This window comes from Odocoileus virginianus, chromosome 24, assembly GCF_023699985.2.
Source record: "Odocoileus virginianus isolate 20LAN1187 ecotype Illinois chromosome 24, Ovbor_1.2, whole genome shotgun sequence".
NCBI lineage: Eukaryota > Metazoa > Chordata > Mammalia > Artiodactyla > Cervidae > Odocoileus > Odocoileus virginianus.
The window spans coordinates 40011916-40032984 of NC_069697.1; the positions used below are offsets into that span (position 1 = coordinate 40011916).

Consider the following 21069-nt stretch of genomic DNA (forward strand, 5'->3'; position numbering starts at 1 on the left):
AGCAGGCTGAAATAGGAGCGGGCTTAACTACACCAGTAAATACTTACCAAATAAAGAAAAATACCTCCCCATTCTTAATACCTTCAACTTGCATAGTGTGTTTGCTGAAGCTTCTGTGCTTGCCCTCTATGCTTCTAGATGCATTGTTACCTTGATGCATGTGATACACTAGAGATGAACGTTGCTGTAAACTTTTGCAATGCCTAGATTTTTTTCCTCTTAACTGAAAAGGTTAAGATATGCTCTATTTTTTCAACAATTAAAATAATGATATCCCTTGTTATTAAAATATATAAATGTCAGCTCACTCATAACTCAGAGCCATCAGTAATAATGTCTTCCTTTTCTATAAAATTAACTAACAGCTCTGTGCCTATGGTATGTGGCCTCTGAGAGCTGACCCCTAAGCTTTCTGCTCTGGACTTACCCATTAAACCAGGAGACTGTAATCTTTGGAGCCATGGCTTATTGACATTTGCTAATACTAACCATTTTACGATTCCCTCGTCCACCATGTAACAAATGTGTTTTCCACTTGAGGAGCCATGTAAGCACACATCGATTTTGCCATGTAACTAACGTTAGCTTTCATTCCAGTCTCCAAAGCCCTGAGCCCTGAGTAAATTCCAGAAACAATGAGAGATAGTGGGGAGGCTTACATACCCGCACTGGAGGCTTCTACTGCAATACCGCCGATCTATTATTTGCTGGATTTCCATAATCTGAATAGAACTGATGGTTGTATCAATCCCTGAATTGAGAAGAAATAAAGAAAGTAAACTCTTCTGCAGAGGAAAAGAGCATTGTGCTCCAGTGCAGACTCCAAATTACAGAATGTGAAATAAGAGTTTTCTAGATAAATGGATTCCATTTGCATTCAAATGAGATAAAAAGAAGGGGAGAAGGCTTTTGTTGCTGTTATGGTAAATTTTAAGGAAACTAAAAAAATAAAATAAAACCCAAGCTCCAATAGATAGCCCCATAACATCCAAAAGAAAACCTGGATCACTGAAGTCCTACTAAGTTGAAAGTTATTGAAAATGGACAGTGCAATGGGATATGCAATCTGGCCAATAAAGATTTTTTTTTTAGAAAACAGAAAACCAACTAAAAACTTAGCAGTAAAATAGAAGAAGAGAGCAGGAAGTTCAAATAAATTCTTAAAATCCATGAAGATCAACCACAAATGCCTAGCAGTATGCAACAATTTCCAATGCTTCCTTAATAGTTAGGTTGGCATTGATTGCAAAAAAATGTAATCCCCACAGGTGTTTGGGGCAGAGTGCAGCCTCCGTCCCTCTGCCTCTTTCCAGGACCGCTTTCATAGCTTGTTGTCCCTCTGCCTGGCTCCACAAAGCCAGAGAAGAGTCACTTCAGTGCAAACTTACAGTCACTCCTCCAGTCAACGCTGGTTTGTGCCTCTGCTGCCAAGAATGATGTGCGCCTGCCTGTTGAAGAGGAAAAAGTCTTAAAGCTTGTTCAGGATGAGAAGAAACCCAGTGTGTGCCCTAGCTTGTCAACCAGTTGAATGTTTCCCCACTCTTTCTCTCTCTCACTTTTCAACCCACCATATCCCTATGCCACTGTTTGTTGGTTGGTTTTAATCGATTTGACTCTGCCAAGTCCTAATTGTGGCATGTGGGATCTAGTTCCCTGACCAGGGATCGAACCCAGGCCCCGTGCATTGGGAGCATGGAACCTTAACCACTGGACCACCAGGGAAATCCTCCCTATGCTCGTTCTTACAGATCTAGTTTAGTGCCGCCCTTCTCCAAAAAGCCACCTGTTTGGGAATGAATTAAAGTCCTCCAAATTTTCACACATGTAGCCCTAATTCCTGGTACCTCAGAACATGACTGTGTTTGGAGATGGGCCTTTAAAGTAATATTACATTAAAGTGAAGCTGTTATGATGGGCCCTCATTCAGTTTGAGTGGCATTCTCATAACAAGAGGAGATGAGGACATGAAAAGCCTTGTGTGCGTGGAGGAGAGAATTTGCAAGGATGCAGTGAGAAGGCATCTCTCTACCCCAACTGTGAGCTTCTGGGTCACTACCTCTTGTTCACTGTTGTATTCCCACATTCGACAAGGCCACACTCAGCTATGATGCTCAATACATATTTGTGGAAGGATAGAAGGGGGACGTCAAGAAAGAGGGAGGAAGAGAGAAGAGAAAGCCAACCGTATTTCTTCTTTGAGCCCAGGAGTGGGACTTCAAGGAATCAGACCTCGTAACCCCTGAATCTTGGACTTCTAGACTCCAGAACTGTGAGAAAATGAATTTCTGTTGTTTAAGCCACCTAGTCTGTGGCGTTTTATTTTGGCAGCTCCAGCCAACTAAGACACCATCCCGAATCAGATCACCATAGCTCAGAGCTCCAGCCTTTCCAATGGAGGGCGTATTACTATTATGCTGTAGTATGTATTATTACTGAATCCTCAAAGTGGTGACCAGTTAGTGATATCTTCTCTATCACTGTACCAATGGGCTATTATCACTGTTTTGTTACTTAACTTTTCATGTATTTTTGCCCTTTCTCAACACCTCCAGGACTTCCCTGGCGGTCCAGCGGTTAAGGTTCTCACTTCCACTGCAGTGGGTATGGGTTTGATTCCTGGTCAGGGGAACAACTAAGATTCCATGTAATGAGCGGGACAGTCAAAAGAAAAGAAAAGAAAAGAAAAACTCCAGAATAGGTAACCTCTTTTAACACTCTTTGAATTATGTATAACTCCAAGAATAATGTGATCCACACAGAAAAAAAAAAGCGAGCTTAAGCTTCCCAGGTGGTGCCTGCCTGTCGATGCTGGAGACATAAGAGACATGGGTTTGATCTCTGGTTTGGGAAGATACCCTGAAGAGGGGCATGGCAACTCACTCCAGTATCTTTGCCTGGAGAATCCCACAGACAGAGGAGCCTGTTGGGCTGCATTCCATAGCGTCTCACAGAGTCAGACATGACTGAAAGGATTCAGCACACACGCAAAGCAAAAACTGAGCTGAAGTCATCTGAGAAGAAGAATCAAGTCACTGGTGTGGGGCCAGAGTTTACTGATGGGGAAGGAAGCCAGGGGAGTGGTTATGATCTGTCAGTGCCAAAAAGGCATTTTAAAAGCAATTTTGAAAAGGTAACCACTCAGATAATGGTTGTTAAGCCTGCGGAAAAAAAAAAAAGTGTATCTTTTTAAAGTGGATGTGAAAGCCATCATTTAGTGAGTTGCTAAGCTAACCTCACAAAAGAATTTTGAAGTGTTTTCAGTAATTTCTTTAAATTTGCAGATTTTTTCAAGTAAATGTCCTCTTTATTGCAGTCCTTCATCTGCATTAAACAATATCTATGTTTTTCAGTATAATTTTGGGCAAAGACATTAACCTTATTTAACAAGAGATATAAGTTAATACAATATGTTCTGCTTTCATGGGAATGAAAAAGAAATAAGATGTGAAACTAGTCTCTGTATGGAATTTCAGGAGAGAAAGCAAAGCTAGCGTGTATTCCTGAGTGTCTCTGTCTGTCCTGGTTAGTACTTCTTACATGAAGTGGAAGGGCTGGTTTACTTATCCTGTTACCCAACTGTGAGCTTCTGGAACACTGCCTCTCATTCACTATTGTGTTCCCACATTCGACAATGCCAGTCTCATCTGTGGTGCTGAATACATATTTGTGGAAGGATAGAAGGAGGGACGTCAAGAAAAAGGGAGGAAGAGAGAAGAGAAAGCCAACCATGTATCTTCTAGAGAAACGTTTTCTCTCCCACACTCAAACGAGAAACCCCTAGGGGCTGGGTGGGGAGGGATGCTGGGGTAGATGAGGAAGCTGGGCTTTTTCATCTCATTAGCAAGTGGAGAGAGACAACTGGAAGGCAAGACCAGTTTGCTGAGAATCTTCCCCAGTGTGATGCTTCTCTTTAAGAAGAAATGGACCTTAATATATACTGATTTTCTAGAAAATTGAATATTTATTTCCCTTTACATATAAATATATGTGCTGTCTAAAAAGCCTCAAGATTACTTTGATTCCAGCTCTTCAAACAATAATTTTCAAGCACATGTCTCCTGCTATGAGTTTTGTTTACTACTACTTCCATAGAAGGCTAATTTACAAGGCAAATGAGGCATAAAGAGGAGAAACCAGACTTATCTATCCTGTTGTTTTTTTTTTTTCCCCTTACCTTTTGTTCTATTTTCCTGCTGAATTTGCAGGAAAACAGCTCATTTATAAAGTCTGGCAGCAGAACTACAGAGCTGCCTTAGTTTCACAGAAGCATGTTTCCACATTCCTGGAGACATAGAACCCTAGGATAGGATTTAGCTTCTGACGGGATAAGGTATTTTTGTAATGGTAATAAAAAGGTGAAGTTGAGCTTGCAGCTTAGAATTATGAAAATGGCTTTTCAAAAGCTGGATTGGAAATAACAAATTTTAAGTCTCCTATAAAACACTTTTACTTTGTCACTTTTCTGAGGCAAGACTTTTCCATTCTGAAAGGCTGGCTATTGGAAAACCATAAATTCTCCTGTAGTTATACAGGAGTAGCTCTCATTTTACAAGAGCTTTCCAGCAACATTCCCTATAAACTTAATATACATTCCCAATGGTTTTCATCGTAAAGTTGGGAAATATATTTCACAATCAGCAAATGAGATCTCCTCATAAGCTAAATTAGAAACTTCTGGAGAAGAGAGATTTAAGATGGTGTCCAACCAAAGCATATCCTGTCATGGTAGAATGTGTATATTGCATTACTTGTAAAACTGTACTGATGGCTGAGTCCCAGTACAGCATCTTGGATTCCTTTCTCTTTCCTGATTGAAATTGACTCAGGCCAAGAAAAAGTCAATAAGCCCAACCAATCCATGGCTGAGTCCTTTAACACAGGGAAACATTTTCTTTCAACGACTGGCTCTTCTCAGAGATCTGGTCTCCAGATCAAAGTAAGCATGAATTACAGATGTTTCTTGCTTTGTGAGATTTTAAAAAACTTTACCAAATCTCCTAAAATCTTTAGAATTCTTTTGGTGCTTTTTCTCATAGGCGCTTAACTTTTCGATATCTAATTCTGTTGCCTATTTAAATCTTTATTAGTTCCATAGATTAAAATCTACTCCATTATACTCAGTTCCTCAGAATATAAGTTGAATATTTTGAAGTACCTGCTTTCCACTTGTTAGCTTTACTCAAACCTTTTATTAAGTATGGGAAGAGGGGATATAACCTTTCTGAAAGACACTTTGGCAATCAACTTAGGCCCAAAGGGAAAAAAAATGGCTTGAGCTCAACATGTCATAAAAATGCCAATTTCCCTTTGTTTATTTTACTAGTATTCTTACTCTTCAGAAAGGAGGCTCATAAGTGTGTTATGGGGCTTTGTAAACTATGAGATATTACTCCACATCCTACTGAGGGTTATTCTACATCCCCCCCCCCCCCCCCTTAAATAGCTGTTTATTGGCAGTAGGCTGGAAACGGTGGAGTTAGCTACAGAGACAACACCAGGCACCAATGTCACAAGGAGGCAAGAGTGACGGGAAAGAGCAGCCTGGAGCCTCAGATGAAGCCCCCTCTCTTCAAGAGTGAGCGTGGGAGGGGACGGGGCCTGGAGTGTTGAGGGGGCAGCCTTAGAACACATCGGCTTAGTAGGCGTGGTTAGAGATGAAGAGGGACTCGCTGGCTGCAGCCCTGCCTTACCACTTGGGGTGTACTTTCCTTGGCAGGCAAGGCTGTTGGCCAGGGCTCGCTTGACATATTCTTCCTGGGCAGCCTTCAGGTTCTCCTTCTTTCCACCCCAGGCCTTCAGGGCAGAGGCCTGCAGGGCTCGGCCATAAGAGAAGGTCAGGGCCCACGGCTTCAGCAGGGGGCACTTGTTGATGGCATTGAGGTTGATGGACGCCTCCGGATAGGAAGGTGATCCCAGGGACAGCAGGAGGCACTGTGCGGCGCAGCGCCGTGACAGTTGCCATGGCAATCTCCTCGTGAGAATATTTCTGGGTGCAGGCGTGGCCTGGGGTTACCATATTGGGCTTCAGCAAGGTGCCTTCCAGGTAGATGTGATGGTCACTCAGAGCCTTGTAGACAGCAGCCAGCACCTTCTCGGTTACATACTGACAGCGTTTCAAGTCATGGTCCCCATCAGGAAGGATCTCGGGCTCCACGATGGGCACAATGCCATTCTGCTGGCAGATGCTGGCATAACGGGCCAGGACGTTGGCGTTTTCCATGATGGCGAGGGAAGAAGGGGTGTGTTCCCCGATCTTCAGCACACAACGCCACTTGGCAAAGTCAGCTCCGTCCTTCTTATACTGGGCACAGCGCTCCGACAGCCCATCCAGCCCTTGGGTGGTTGTCTCGCCATTTGTTCCTGCCAGGGGTACCACACCTTTGTCTACCTTGATGCCCACGACGCCGCCCTTGGCTTTGATAACTTGGGGGAAGGGACGCCCATCATCGGCCTTCTGGTAGAGCGTCTCGTGGAAGAGGATGACGCCCCCGATGCAGGGATTCACGCGGTCGTCGGCGGTGAGCTGCAGTTGGCGGTAGAAGCGCCGGTTCTCCTCCGTGTTCTCGGTACCAATGGACTGCAGTCGCTTGGCGATGCTCCCGGTGGACTCATCTGCAGCCAGGATGCCCTTGCCCGGAGCCACAATCCGGTTCTTCTGCTCCGGGGTGAGTGCTGGGTATTGGTGGGGCATGGTGCCTGTCAGTTCCTGGCACAGGAGAGGGGCGGGCTGGCGGGGCGCCGCGGTGGAGGGCTGGCGGAGTGGACTGAGGGAGCGAACGCGGCACTCGTCACCAGGACTCTGGTTCCAAGAGGAACGCAGCCTATTCTACTGCTGAGGTGGGGCGCGGAGGCGGGGCTACATTTTTTAATTGAAAAATGTATTTGTCAATTTGTAGTTGGTCTTAAATGCCCTAGAAACACCTGGTTGAAACGAATATTTGCCTGACGTTCTCCTCTGTTGGATTTAGAATTCTGGTGTTACATGGTGCCCTGGACAGAGTGGGGAGAAGGAACTTCAGCGGGGGAAAATGCCTTTCTTCAGACCGCCAGAAATATCCTGAAGTGGGAACGCCATCTCAGTGGCTATGGGCACACAATGGAACACTACTCAGCCATAAGAAGAATAAAATAATGACATTTGCCCCAACATCGATGGACCTAGAGAGGATCATACTAAGTGAAGTAAGCCAGAAAGAGAAAGACAAATACCATATGCTGCCACTTACCTGGGGAATCTAAAAAGATGACACAAATGAACTTACTTATGAAAGAGACTCACAGACATGGAAAACAAACTTATAGTTACCAAAGCGGACAAGGGTGGAAACGGGAGAAGAGATAAATCAGGAGATTGGGATTAAAACACACACATTACTATATATAAAACAGATAACCAACAAGGACCTACTATACAGCACAGAAAGCTATACTCAATATCTTATAGCAACATATAATGGAAAAGAATCTGGAAATTACATATATATATATATATATATATATATATATATATATATATATACATATGTAACTAAATCATTTTGCTGTAACCTGAAGCTAACACAATCTTGTAAATCAACTGCAGTAGTAGTAGTGTTAGTCGCTCAGTCGTGTCCAACTCCTTGTGACCCCATGGACTGTAACCCACCATATTTCTCTGTCCAGGGGATTCTCCAGGCAAGAATACTGAAGTGGGTTGCCATCCCTTCTCCGGGGGTATTCCCGACTCAGGGATCGAACCCATGTCTCTTTTGTCTCTGGCATTGCAGGTAGATTCTTTACCATCTGAGCCACTAGGGAAGCCCTAATTAGCTGTATTTCCCTAATTTTTTAAAAAATTTATTCTTTTTTTAATTTGAATTTTTAATGGCTATAGGCAAAGGGGAGGAGGCATAGGGCGCTGAAATTGCTTTCTAGAACAACAGAATAGACACTTTCTGCATCTTCTGGAGTTGATCTCAGGAAGATGCACACACAAGCCCAAATAAATAAAGGTTGAATGGTGGGGATGGGCACCTAGATTTCGATTTCGACTTTACTCATAATTCACTGCAGAATCTTAAGCAAAGTGCCAAGCTTCTGTTCCATCAACAGTAAAATGGATAAGCTGGTACAAATCCAAGATCCTCTTGACCTGGGGACTGTGGAACCCCAGATGACTGCATAAAGGGGTTTGTGGTGTTGGTTGTGAACCTAAAAAGTAACATCTCTCCCATAGATACATACAATTTTTCAAATGTTGCTGTTAGATTAACAAAAACAATTCATTTAAAAGCTTAACTGAACTTATAGTTACATTCTCCCTCTATATATTGATACTTTTTTGGTCAAATAATTTCAAAAGCATAATGGATTCATAATCTCAGGGTCAAAAAATCAGGGCACCACTCGAAGCTGCTCTGTGACCCTCTATAACCCTAAATCCCCCAGAGTTTTCAAGTTTCCTGAAGGTGATAGTAAACAGAACATTTCAATCCTTTCCATTTTTTTTCTCAAGTGGAAAGAGAGAAGAGGAAACAATTGCCCAGTGTGTAAGAGAGCCTGATAAAGCAGAACTTCAACTCCATTCTTAGCCAGAGAAGTTGACTGCTGCATCTAGGAGGACACAGCCAGATGCTTGGGGCAGATCTCTCTCCAGGAGTCTCTCCAGTGTCTCTTGTCATTATGGAAACGTAAGGTGAGCAGACATTCATTGTCCCAGAGCAGAGAGCAGCAAACCTTCATCTGGTTTGATATGGTCTGCTCTTCCCAATCTCCCCTTGATGGGAAGAGATGGTGGCTATAGGTGTGAATTTGCACAAAAGTCAAAAAACTTTTTGGAAGTGAAGATCGGGCCAGTGTCCAACCTCTTCCTGTTCAGGATCCATGATTATCCACCTCACATGAGTGAGATGGTCTCATCTGAGCACTGCTCTCAGAAAAGGACACCAAGTGTCCCCAAGGTGGACTCCCATGGTAAGGGAAAGATTGGCCAGCCATAAGGTTCCATGTGCTCTAAGCAAGAGATGAAGGTTCTGGGGGATTTTTGTGACAGTAAGGGATTTTTCCATATTTAAAACCATTGAGGATGTGATGACTGAAATTAATTTTTTTCTTTAAAATGAACTTTTATCTTCATTCTATAGTGATGCATCTGTTTCCAAGTTCAAACAAAAATTGCTTTCAAGAGAGAAACAGTATAAACATTGCTTCCTGTAGCTGTGGGGAAAACTCTCTGTGCCTTAGCTTCCTCACTGGGAAAAAAAAAAAAAGATCATAAAGCTGCCTATCTTTCAAGCTTTCGAGAACTAAACAACTTAGTCATGTAGACTACTTATGATGGTACTTTGTCTACAGTAGTAATACCTCATAACGTAGTATTACTGATGATGGTGATAACAATGGTTTGTAGAAGCTATTTATTCAAGCTTCAAATATAAAATAATAGAGAAGCTTACATTGCTGCCCCCAAACTTCAACCGTTGATGATAATGATGTCATTCATAATTTGGGCTATTCAAAAATATTCTGGTTCCTCTTCTTCCAGGCATGTGTAGGTCTGCACTTCACCAACTGTTTTTAAATTAGACATAACCAATGTCACTTGCTTTGGTGAATAACATGTAAGCAGAAGTGACTTAGTGCAAGCCCTAACAGCCGATGCACAATTTGCCCTGTTCTTTTACCACTTCTGTAGAGATTGTGGAAATATGTACTGAGAAGGAGCTTCATCAGCTGAGTCCTGAATGGCATGATGTACAAGATCTGTCTTTTGATGCACATTTGATGTATAGAGTGAAATAAATTTTTGTCACATTAAGCACTGTGATTTGGGAGTTGTTACCATAGCGTTCTAATTGATAAGTCACACTGATATGTATGTATTGTTATTATTAGCATAATTATCATTATTATTTTGGGCTTCCCTGGTGGTCCAGTCAGTAAAGAATCCACCTACAATGACTTGGGTCAATCCCTGGGTCAGGAAGATCCCCTGGAGAAGGAAATGGCAACCCACTCTGGTATTCTAGCCTAGAGAATCCCATGGACAGAGGAGTCTGGTGGGCTACAGTCCATAAGGTTGCAAAGGGTCAGACATGACTGAGCGGTGCACACATTATTATTTTAGACACTTGCTAATACGTGTGTATACAGAAGGAAATTTCTGAAAAAAAAAAAAAAAAAACTTAGTATACATTTAGATGTGCAGTATTTGATCTTTCAGCGATAATTTTGTCCTTAATCAAGTTTCCATATTTTTTTTGGCCTCGGGGCATGTGAAATCTCAGTTCCCAGATCTGAACCTGTGCCCCCTGCAGTGGAAGCATGGAGTCCTAACTACTGGACCACCAGGGAATTCTCAGCTTTTTTAGCATGAACATTCTGATACTAAAAGAGCACCAGTATGTGCGCATGTGTGTGCACATGCGTGCATACGTGTATATGTGTGTATGTTTGTCTATGACCCAAGAAGATAATTTGAAAGTGGGCTTTTTTTCATGGACTTAAAGCCTACCGTGAACTCTCAGAATCTTCAAAGCCATTTACATCTTGTCACACTTGGTTTGGGTAGAGAGCCCAGATGCTACATCACTTTTTAAGTTCTAAGTGAGTCAAAAAGTCTACCCATCTGCACATGATGACTTCACTTGTGCTACTATTACTATTTTGGTTGGCAAAGGACAAATGAGACCCTTTCACATGAATCCATCCACACTTCAATATTTTGGGAATTCAATATTGTAAATGCAATCATTTGATGTGAAAGAAAGCTGAGTGCTGAAGAATTGATGCTTCTGAACTGTGGTGTTGGAGAAGACTCTTGAGAGTCCCTCGGACTGCAAGGAGATCCAACCAGTCCATCCTAAAGGAGATCAGTCCTGAATATTCATTGGAAGGACTGATGCTAAAGCTGAAACTCCAATACTTTGGCCACTTGATTCAAAGAACTGACTCCTTGGAAAAGACCCTGATGCTGGGAAAGATTAAAGGCAGGAGGAGAAGGGGACAACAGAGGATGAGATGGTTGGATGGCATCACTGACTCAATGGACATGAGTTTGAATAAACTCCAGGAGTTGGTGATGGACAGGGAGGCCTGGCGTGCTGCGGTTCATGGGGTCGCAAAGAGTTGGACACGACTGAGCAACTGAACTGAACTGAACTGAAATGATTGCAAGTTTGTGTGTTTGTGTTTTTAAAGATCTTGCCACACCTAACAGAGGAGTGGAACCATTGTCTAGACTCATTAACAGACTAACCACGTAAACATTGGGAAGGGGAGCAAACCTCTCAGATTCAAAGCACTAGTTGTTACCCTTTGATTGTTCTTACCTCCCCATGGCCCCTGATTCGGCTCCTGCTCCTCCACCTGTCTTTGCACAGGGCTTGAGAGGTCTCTTCTTGTTCCCCAGATGGGGCAGCAATAAGTCTGCTGACACGGCAGGATCTCACAGAACGTGATCTCGGGTACTTGGAAGGAGGGTGGTGTGGTTGCCAGGGTTGTATTAGGTGCTGCAAGGCATCAGGAAGAGAGGAGGGAAGTGATAAGGTTAACCTGAAAGGCTGGTTCTTCTGTTGACAATTCACATGAAACCCAGGCTGGGTTTGAAGGTGACCGATGGGGAGATCTTACCCGAGGGGGAAGCTGTAGAGGGCAGAGCTGGCTCCTGAGAGCTTGTGAGGTTGCTGGAGGAGGAGAACAAAATAATTAATGAAAGAGGCCTTCAAGAGTCCTTCCCGAAGGAAAAGAAGATGGGAACTCTTACCTGGAAGGAGCACTTGGGGTACATCGGTCTTGATCTTTTAAGCTAAGTATGTAAAGGGAGACTATCGTCAAGCCACTGTTTAAAAAAATAACAAAAGAGTTATGTGGCTGATTTGATTCCAGATAAATCTCACATAACCCGCTGCCAGAGATGTCCCCTCCCAGACCACACAGATGAGCGAGCAAGGGGCGGGCGGCCATGGAAACCAGCATAGCTCTGCTTCTTTGCCCTGGTGAGAACAATCTCCCAGTCTTCCTGGAGCTCAGAGGCTCCTGGGGTAGGTGGCGCATTTTTCCACAAGCAGACCCCTGACCCTGGCAAGCTGTCTCAGAAGTGTCTGTCACTAGCAAAAGATTACAAGAGGAAGTGTGTAGAGCGCTGGAGGAAGCCCTCTGCTCCTTGCAGGAAAAAGTCAGAGCAAAGTTCACATCCCTCAGTGGAGGCGGCCACGTGATAGTGCAGGGAGATGAAAGGCCACAGAGGTTTAGTCAGCAGTAGGTCCCAATCCTTTTGGCTGCTTCTGACATCTTCCTGCAGCCTGTCTTTTGAGAGTGCAGTACACCAAATTGGACAGAAGAAGGAAAAGCAGCGCCATAAAGCACACATTTCCACTCTATGTGACTTCAAAGTACTGAGTGTGTCGTTCCCCATAATGATCAGAACTTATACATCCAAGTGGAGGCTTTCCTCAAAGGTCCTGAGCTTTGGGAAGCTATTCCTGATACCACTCACACATCCCAACACTCAGCATCCTCCTCTCTGGGAGGGTGTCTGTAAAACTCTACCATCCCACTGTGTGTGGGCCTGACACAGGGGGACCTCACTTGACCTCCTGCCTTCTCGGTGTCACATCTGGTTCCCTAGACTCAACTCCTCATTATTTTGTTCCCCATCAAAGGTAGTGGGTTTACCATCATTAAATACAAACAAAGAAATGTACCCCTATTTGAATTCAGCTCATAGAGAAAGAATTCCCAGAGTTTTCTCAGAAGCAGCTGGTTACTACCCAGCGGACACAGGGCTGCTTGGTAAAAGCCATGCTGAGCCCCAAAGATGCCATCAGACAGAATCTGTTGCGTTGCCCTGGCAACTACTTGCTGTGGTCCAGTCTCTCTGACTTTGTTCTCCCACATTCCCCATTCTCTATCTCCCTACTATTAATCCTTAAACATGTTTTCTGATCCGTCTGCTATTTGCGTCAATGCATAGCCTGGGCAGCTTCTAGGACCACAGACCAAAATAGGTATCTGCTCCTTTCTTTAGGGCTTTGAGCCCTCTTGGGTACACCACAGGCTGGAAACAAGACAATAAGCCTAATACTACCTATTTCTGGCCTTGGAGGTCAACAACATTGGAATTCATAAGATCTGATGAGCAGTTTAAAATCAGTTTAAAGAGCAGTTTCTTCATGTCAAAATTAGACTTCCTATAAGCTTTGCATTTGGCTTTCATGGGAACCTCTGTCTCTAGAGAATGTTAAGCATGTCTGTGAAAGGTCAAGGTGCTCACGCTCTGCTGAACTGAGAATCCTAGCAGAAGACAAGTTCATTTAGAAGAGAGAAGAAAGGACACCAGCTTCTATGGAAGTTCCATGTAGTGGTGTCAAATACTTGGGGATGCTCCCCACAGTGGGCAGTAGCAAGTGAAAAGTTAAAATTCTGAGGGGAGAGAAGGGTACAGAGAGACCAACAATGTCTCCTATAACTAGGAAGCTGCCTTAGTTCAAGGAACCGGAAGCATCTTTGGGCCCATCGCTTACTTAGCCTCTGAGGATAACTGTCTCATCTGGGACATGGCCCAGGAGCGAGTCCTTTCCCACACTAACACAGCATTTTGGAGGGATAGATAAATACCCATTTCACCCTGTGAATAGTGACAGGAAACCAGAAGGCAGGGAAGACACAGGCAAGATGACCGGGGCTCAAAGGCTGAGGAGCGATCATAGCGGAAGTCCAGGCCTGAAGATCAAAGGCCTGAGAAAAATCTCTCATTCCAGAAAAGCATGACTCTTCCTCCTGTGGAGGGGGGATGGTAGACCAAGGGTATCCAATACTTGCCTAGCAAGTACCTCGTCCTTTCTGTATTCATTTGCTTTAACTGCTTAGCACATTTGGCTAGCATTTCATCATATTGCATATCTTGGGATAATCTGATAGTCTCTTTTGGCACAAAACCCAGAAGAATCCTAATAAATTTAAGTATCCAGGGGAGAGTGGATTGTACCTGATTGTTTACTCACTCTTTTCCTCCAAGTAGATGGGAAAGGAGAGCAAAGATTTTGCAACAGTTATTTGCAGGGCAGGACTAAACAAGATACACACATTTATGCACACACAAACATGCATACACACAAACATGAAAGGCACAATGGCCTAGTAAAAAATAATCAGTTGATTATAAAAAAGATCACTGCATATTTAAGAGCAGAAAGCCTGTGGTTTTTTTTTTCCTTCAAAGAATGAGTTTACAAAGGGCTCCCTCATCTCTAAGTGAAATCAAAGACCAACACCTGGTTTAAAGGGCTTCTCAGTCTTCAAAGTAAATAGAAAGTAAGTCCCCAGTCCATGTGTGAGAAAGGAAGATGGAAAAAGAGCTTGATGTAGCATAACACTGATGTTTTTCTTACCAAAATGCCATCACAGCAATGAGGGTTATAACCAAGGTCTGGAAAACCCAGTTAGGACATGACTGTTTTTTTCCTGAAAAAGAAACCTATAAAAAATTCAGCAATGAGAAATGACAAATCAGTGACACCAACTTTGAGAAGGATGTCTGAAGACTCACTCCCCAGGGGATCTTTGCTGCTGCCTTCAGCCTATCTCTCCCTCCTCCTCTTTGAAAACGAAGTTGTTTCAAAGCCAAGTCCTTCCTTTTCCTTGGCACTCCAGGCCACGCTCTCTTTTCCCTGCAGGACAATTGTCTGTGCCATTCATTTAGCACTTATTCTTGAAGTTTTTTGAGAAAAGAGGACCTACCAGACAAGATACTGTCAGAACACAGAGGTTCATTTCTTTTAATAAGATACTTTTGAAAAATGTCTTCAAGACATGATAGAATAAATCCCAATGGAAGAATCTCAGGCAGCATGAAAAATTGCAGAAAAGGTTTTTGTGGCATGAAATACTATTAATTACTCCTTAAATCATGTATATTAGTATCCAATTCCACCACCTATTTTTGAGAACAGTTCTGGGCCTGTGTCTTATTTATTCTTATACCCCTTCAGCAAATATACATTAAGTACTATGATGAGTAACACTCTAGGGGGAAATGAAAATAAGTAAATTACACTCTCTAGGAAATAAATGAGATAAATCTTTAGGACTGGTACATATTTGCATTAAAAACTTGCACATGAGGAATGAGCCAGAACTAGGATAGACAGCTGTGCAGTTGGTGAGAAATCTGACTAGAGATAGGAGAGGTTTTCTGCCCAGTTAAATATAAGCTCTTTAAATATGAGTTTTCCTACTAATGCAATAGAAAGTGTTATGTTTGCTTCCTCCTGGGGGTCCAGGGTAAGAAAGGAATTGAAGGAGTAGACAAGAAAAAGCTTAAATTGGTCTTTGAATTTCTTGGGCAGATTATCTGCATAAAGAAAATGTTCTTCATTGTAATATTGTGGGTGGGATTAACTGCACCCTTTTTAACAATTACCCAAATCTTTAAGGCTATTATATATATATATATATATATAAAATATATATTATGACTGAGTCATGCATAGGTGCAATAAGAAGCCACTCTGAATACCAATAGGCTTCCCTTGTGGCTCAGCTGGTAAAGAATCCACCTACAATGTGGGAGACCTGGGTTCAATCCCTGGGTTGGGAAGATCTCCTGGAGAAGGGAAAGGCTGTCCACTCCAGTATTCTGGCCTGGAGAATTCCAAGGACTGTATAGTCCATGGGGTTGCAAAGAGTCTGACAAGACTAAGTGGCTTTCACTTTCACTGAATACCAATAGCTCAGTTGCTAAAGATCCACTTGCAATGCAGGAGACCCAGGTTCAATCCCTGGGTGGGGAAGATTCCCCTGGAGAAGGAAATGGCAAGCCACTCCAGTATTCTTGCCTGAAAAATCGCATGGACAGATTAGCCTGTGGGCTACAGTCCATGGGGTCACAAAGAGTCAGACACAACTTAGCAACTAAACCACCATCACTGAATCCCAAGAAGTGGATGGTTTATACCATTTCCCACATCTCACTGGAATAGTTCTGAGCATGCTCTGCTAGTGCTCTGTGCACAGAAGGAACTCAATGGAATTTAATGAATTGATTAGAATTAAATAGTATTAATTTCAGGATAGCAGCTTCCCTTCCAACCTACTCCCTAAAGGTGCCAGATTGTTTTAAATCTCTATGGTTTTATTCCAAATCCTTTGACCTAATATAGGAAAATCACCCAAGACCTGGAGTCAGACTTGGAGTCAAGCCCTGAACAAGTCATCGAAGTGTCATTGATCCTCATTTTCTTCATCAATAAAATAGGAAGGATGAAATCATACCTGCCTACTTTACAGAGTTATTGGGTGAATCTAATTAACAGCGTAATGGTTCTCAAATTCAAGTTTGCATGAAGATTACTATGGAGCTTGTTAAAAATCTAAATGCCCTGAAACATTCTGATTCAATAGGTTTCCGTTCAGACCGAGGTGGGGGCTGGGAATCTATAAGAAGCAGGATAATGAAAAGTGTCTGCATCAGTTCCTTCCCTTTCGCCCTTCTTCTCCATGTCCTCAGTGAATTTTTACTTGAACTCTGAGGTTTTTTCAACTTCACCCAAGTCAACAGCACACATTGGTATTTTACCAAGCTCCCTGGAAGACTCTGATACATGCCAAAGTATGAGAACCACTGAAAGAGTGGGGTTGAAAATACTAATGGTGAACACTTATACGACACTCATGTGTCACACCCTCTTCTGAGTGCTTTATGTATACTAATTTATTGAACCTCACAATGATCCTCAACTACCCTTATAAGGCACAAGTACTATTCTCATCCCTATTTTAGAGATGGGGAAAAATGAGGCCCAGGGAGGCTAAGTTCTTCACTCAAGATCACACAGCTAATAAGTTACAAAGCCAGGCTTTGACCCAAATAACACTTGGCTTCAGAATCTATGGGGCTCCCCTGGTGGCTCAGACAGAAAGAATCTTTCTGCAATGCAGGAGACCCGGGTTCGATCTCTGGGTTGAGAAGATTCCCTGGAGGAGGGAATGGCAACTCACTCCAGTTTTCTTGCCTGGAGAATTCCATGGACTGAGGAGCTTGATGGGCTACAGTCCATGGGGTTGCAGAGAGTCAGGCACAATTGAGCAATGACACTTTCAGAATATGTGCTCTTATTCTCGATGTCATGCTGTCTCCCTTTTTCTGTCTGTAAAGAAAGGAGACACTGTACAACTTATTGTTATTATTCAAAAGGGCTTCCTGGCTACCAAATGAACTCCTTAACCGGTGATCCAGAAACTGAGACTTATTTTCAGCCTTAACTTCTCCTCTTCTCCCTAACAAACTCCCACCTAGTCAATGAAGCCAGCACCAGCTCCTAGACCTTCGATTCTGTCATTCCATCCAGAGCTGATCCAGCAGCTCCTGGCACTTTCCAGCCAAAGCTTTGCCCCCTTGAAAGCCTGGTTCCCATGATACTCCCACAGTGCTCTGAGCTTGTACATTATTTATCACTTCCAGGTACAACTGGTCTTTTTATTCTCTTCTTATTTTCCCTGGCTACTTTAAACTTCTTTTTTCTTCTCTTTAAGATTTTTTTTTTAATGTAGACCCTTTAAAAATCTTCATTGAATTTGTTACAATATTGCTTCTGTTTTCTGTTTTGGGTTTTTTGGCCCCAAGGCATGTGGTATCTAACCTCCCTGACCCCCTGGGGTGAGGGGGACATGCCCTCCCTGCATTGGAAGGCAATGTCTTACCCACTGGACCACCAGGGAAGTCCCTAGCTTAAAATTCCTTAGAAGAGGCCACATCTTACTCAACTTTGCCTCCACAGGCATAAGACAGTGACTATAAGAGGTCTTTGAATTGAATAGATGCTCTTCAATGTCTATATAAGTCCTAGACTCTGTGTTCACCCCCCAACTCCCCCGCCACCCATGCACTCAAGACATTAAATCTCTTAATGCTTTAAATTTAGATTGTGAGCCTACAGGGAATATTTTCAGACTGGTTTCCATTCACGCATTGATTTAACGAGTGGTTCTTGAGTACACACTATGTGTCAGTCCCCGGGGACAGAGAGTGAGGAAGGCGGACACAGAGTCTGTTCTCATGGACATACATTGTAGTTAAAATCCTAAGAAAACTGAAAGAAAGAGATCTCTTAGGTGCAAGATGGTTGCTACAAAGGTTACACAGGAACCAAATGCATGTGTGCTTGCTAAGTTGCCTCAGCGGGGTCCAACTCTTTTGCAACCCCATGGACTGTAGCCCGCCAGGCTCCTCTGTCCATGGGATTGTCCAGGCAAGAATACTGGAGTGGGTTGCAATACCCTCCTCCAGGGGATCTTCCTGACCCAGGGATCCAACCTGAGTCTCCTGCAGCTCCTGCATTGCAGGTGGATTCTTCACTGTTGAGCCACCAGGGCCCACAAGAACCAAATGGTACCCTCCTATCAGGGCCTCCACTGATGTAGATACAGTTCCTTCTATTCCCTTGCAAACGGGTTAGTACAAAGAGCGCCTTCCCTACACAATATTGTTAGTATTTTGTGTTTATTGAGCAACCTGCTATGTGCTGGGCATTGTGCCGAGGACTTTAGATCATTTAATCCTATCAATTATTTTTGTAAGGTAGACACTATTATTATCTGTTCTGTTCAGTTCAGTTCAGCTCAGTTCAGTTACTCAGTTGTGTCCGACTCTTTGAAACCCCATGGACTGCAGCACGCCAGGCTTCCCGGTCCATCACCAACTCTTGGAGCTTACTCAAACTCATGTCCATTGAGTCGGTGATGCCATCCAACCACCTCATCCTCTGTTGTCCCCTTCTCCTCTTTCCTTCAATTTTTCCCAGCATCAGGGTCTTTTCAAATGAGTCAGTTCTTCACATCAGGTGACCCAAGTATTGGAGTTTTAGCTTCAGCATCAGTCCTTCCAATGAATAGTCAGGATTGATTTCCTTTAGGATAGACTGGTTGGATCTCCTTGCAGTCCAAGGGACTCTCAAGAGTCTTCTCCAATACCACAGTCAAAAGCATCAATTCTTTGGTGCTCAGCTTTCTTTATAGCCCAACTCTCACATCCATACATGACTACTGGAAAAACCATAGCTTTGACTAGACAGAACTTTGTTGGCAAAGTAATGTCTCTGCTTTTTAATATGCTGTCTAGTTTGGTCATAAGATTTCTTCCAAGGACCAAGCATCTTAATTTCATGGTTGCAGTCACCATCTGCAGTAATTTTGGAGCCCCCCAAAATAAAGATTCTCACTGTTTCCATTATTTCCCCATCTATTTGCCATGAAGTGAAGGGACCCTATGCCATGATCTTAGTTTTCTGAATGTTGAGTTTTAAGTCAACTTTTTCACTCTCCTCTTTCACTTTCATCAAGAGGTCCTTTAGTTCTTCTTCACTTTCTGATATAAGGGTGGTGTCATCTGCATATCTGAGGTTATTAATATTTCTCCTGGCAGTCTTGATTCCAGCTTGTACTTCATTCAGCCCAGCATTTCTCATGATGTACTCTGCATATAAGTTAAATAAGCAGGGTGACAATATACAGCCTTGACGTACTCCTTTCCTGGTTTGGAACCAGTCTGTTGTTCTATGTCCAGTTCTAACTGTTGCTTCTTGACCTGCATACAAATTTCTCATGAGGCAGGTCAGATGGTCTGGTATTCCCATCTCTTTAAGAATTTTTCATAGTTTGTTGTGATCCACACAGTTAAAGGCTTTGGCGTAGTCAGTAAGGCAGAAGTAGATGTTTTTCTGGAACTCTCATGCTTTTTTCGATGATCCAAGGGATGTTAGCAATTTGATCTCCGGGTCTTCTGCCTTTTCTAAATCCAGCTTGAACATCTGGAAGTTCATGGTATTATCTGTTTCCCAATGCAATTAAAGTAAACTTGCCAAAGAACACTTCTACATGTTTATTTATCCATGTATTTATATCTGTTGACATATATCAAGAAATTTGTCTGCAGTATAGCATTTTAGTACTTTTTAGTAGAATACTGTACTCTTCTTAAATCCTCTTAGAATAGTTCAGTGATGTACAACAGAAGAAGTAGAGAATAAACCAGGACAATGGCCCAAATATCAGGTCAGCCCTTAACAGGATATAGATGAAGGTCATAAATATCTTCCTCTGGGAACAGCAGTGGATCTGAGGGGTGAACTGAGGGTCACAGCTTTCTATGAATGCAGAAGAGAGGACTGCAGCTTGGCCCTCCCTGACACTTCTCTGCCATGGAGAGGCTGTCCTTTAAGCTAATGATTAACCTTCATTTTTTACTGTAAATGTTATCCTCTTTGATGAAATGCTCCATTCGTTAATAAAGTTGCCACATTTTAAGCTTTGCGAGAAAGTGAATACCTAGTCTCTATTTGCATATACAGTACCGAATATCAAAGGGAAAAGAGAGATTTAGAGGTTAACTGACATCCCTTTTGGATCTTTTGGAAGCAAAGATAAAGGACTAAATCTAGTCAAGGAATACACATAGGTCTTATAACCCAGGGTCATCTGCTGATGAATTTCACTTAATGGGGATATACACACAAAAACTGGCAGAGTAATATTTCTGAAATGAATGTGTTCTATACTCATACCCCTAAACTCCTCTTTGAAAAACCAATAATATCTAATAAAGGAATAATATTTAAATGCCTTAAGCACATAAGGATACATACTAGAGAACCCATCAACAAATAAATGAAGAAAAAAGCTTCTTGATTAATTTTCATAAACTCCATTTTAATAGAAAATATCTTCTCTGTTCATTATAAATTTAAGTCTATTTACCTTGCTGTTTTTTTTGGAAATGGTCCTTTTTGGAGAAGATGCACTAAGAGCTCTGCTAAATTTGCTTTGAAAAGAGAAAGAGAAAATTAATTACAAATCAAATGCCTCTCTGGGAGTTATATGACAAAGGCCCAGGCTGTCACTAACACAGTATGGCTCTTTTTTGTAATACAGTGGTAATTTTAAAAAGCAAAGTCAAGGCAACTCAGAGTTCTTTTTGTGTATAAAAGCTTTAGTAAATATAAATAAATGCATTAAAATGTACATTTCCCTTTTTCTCAAAACTATACCCTAGAAAATATGCACTTACCTCCTTAAGTAATGAAAAATAGAATAAGT

General features: G+C 42.5%; 1 protein-coding gene and 1 pseudogene across 2 annotated transcripts in view; both read right to left on the minus strand.

The window, feature by feature from the left end:
* Window positions 1–21069, minus strand: part of MYRFL (myelin regulatory factor like) — a 121998-nt gene that overhangs the window by 12708 nt on the left and 88221 nt on the right. For both annotated transcript variants that reach the window (XM_070454606.1, XM_070454605.1), the window contains exons 15-21: window positions 20731–20794; window positions 14370–14455; window positions 11744–11818; window positions 11611–11663; window positions 11310–11489; window positions 1389–1448; window positions 664–751 (exon numbers count right to left, since the gene is read on the minus strand). In XM_070454606.1, the coding sequence (XP_070310707.1) occupies window positions 664–751; window positions 1389–1448; window positions 11310–11489; window positions 11611–11663; window positions 11744–11818; window positions 14370–14455; window positions 20731–20794 (606 nt within the window). The remainder of the gene's footprint in view (window positions 1–663; window positions 752–1388; window positions 1449–11309; window positions 11490–11610; window positions 11664–11743; window positions 11819–14369; window positions 14456–20730; window positions 20795–21069) is intronic.
* Window positions 5432–6738, minus strand: LOC110122317 (fructose-bisphosphate aldolase A pseudogene; annotated as a pseudogene).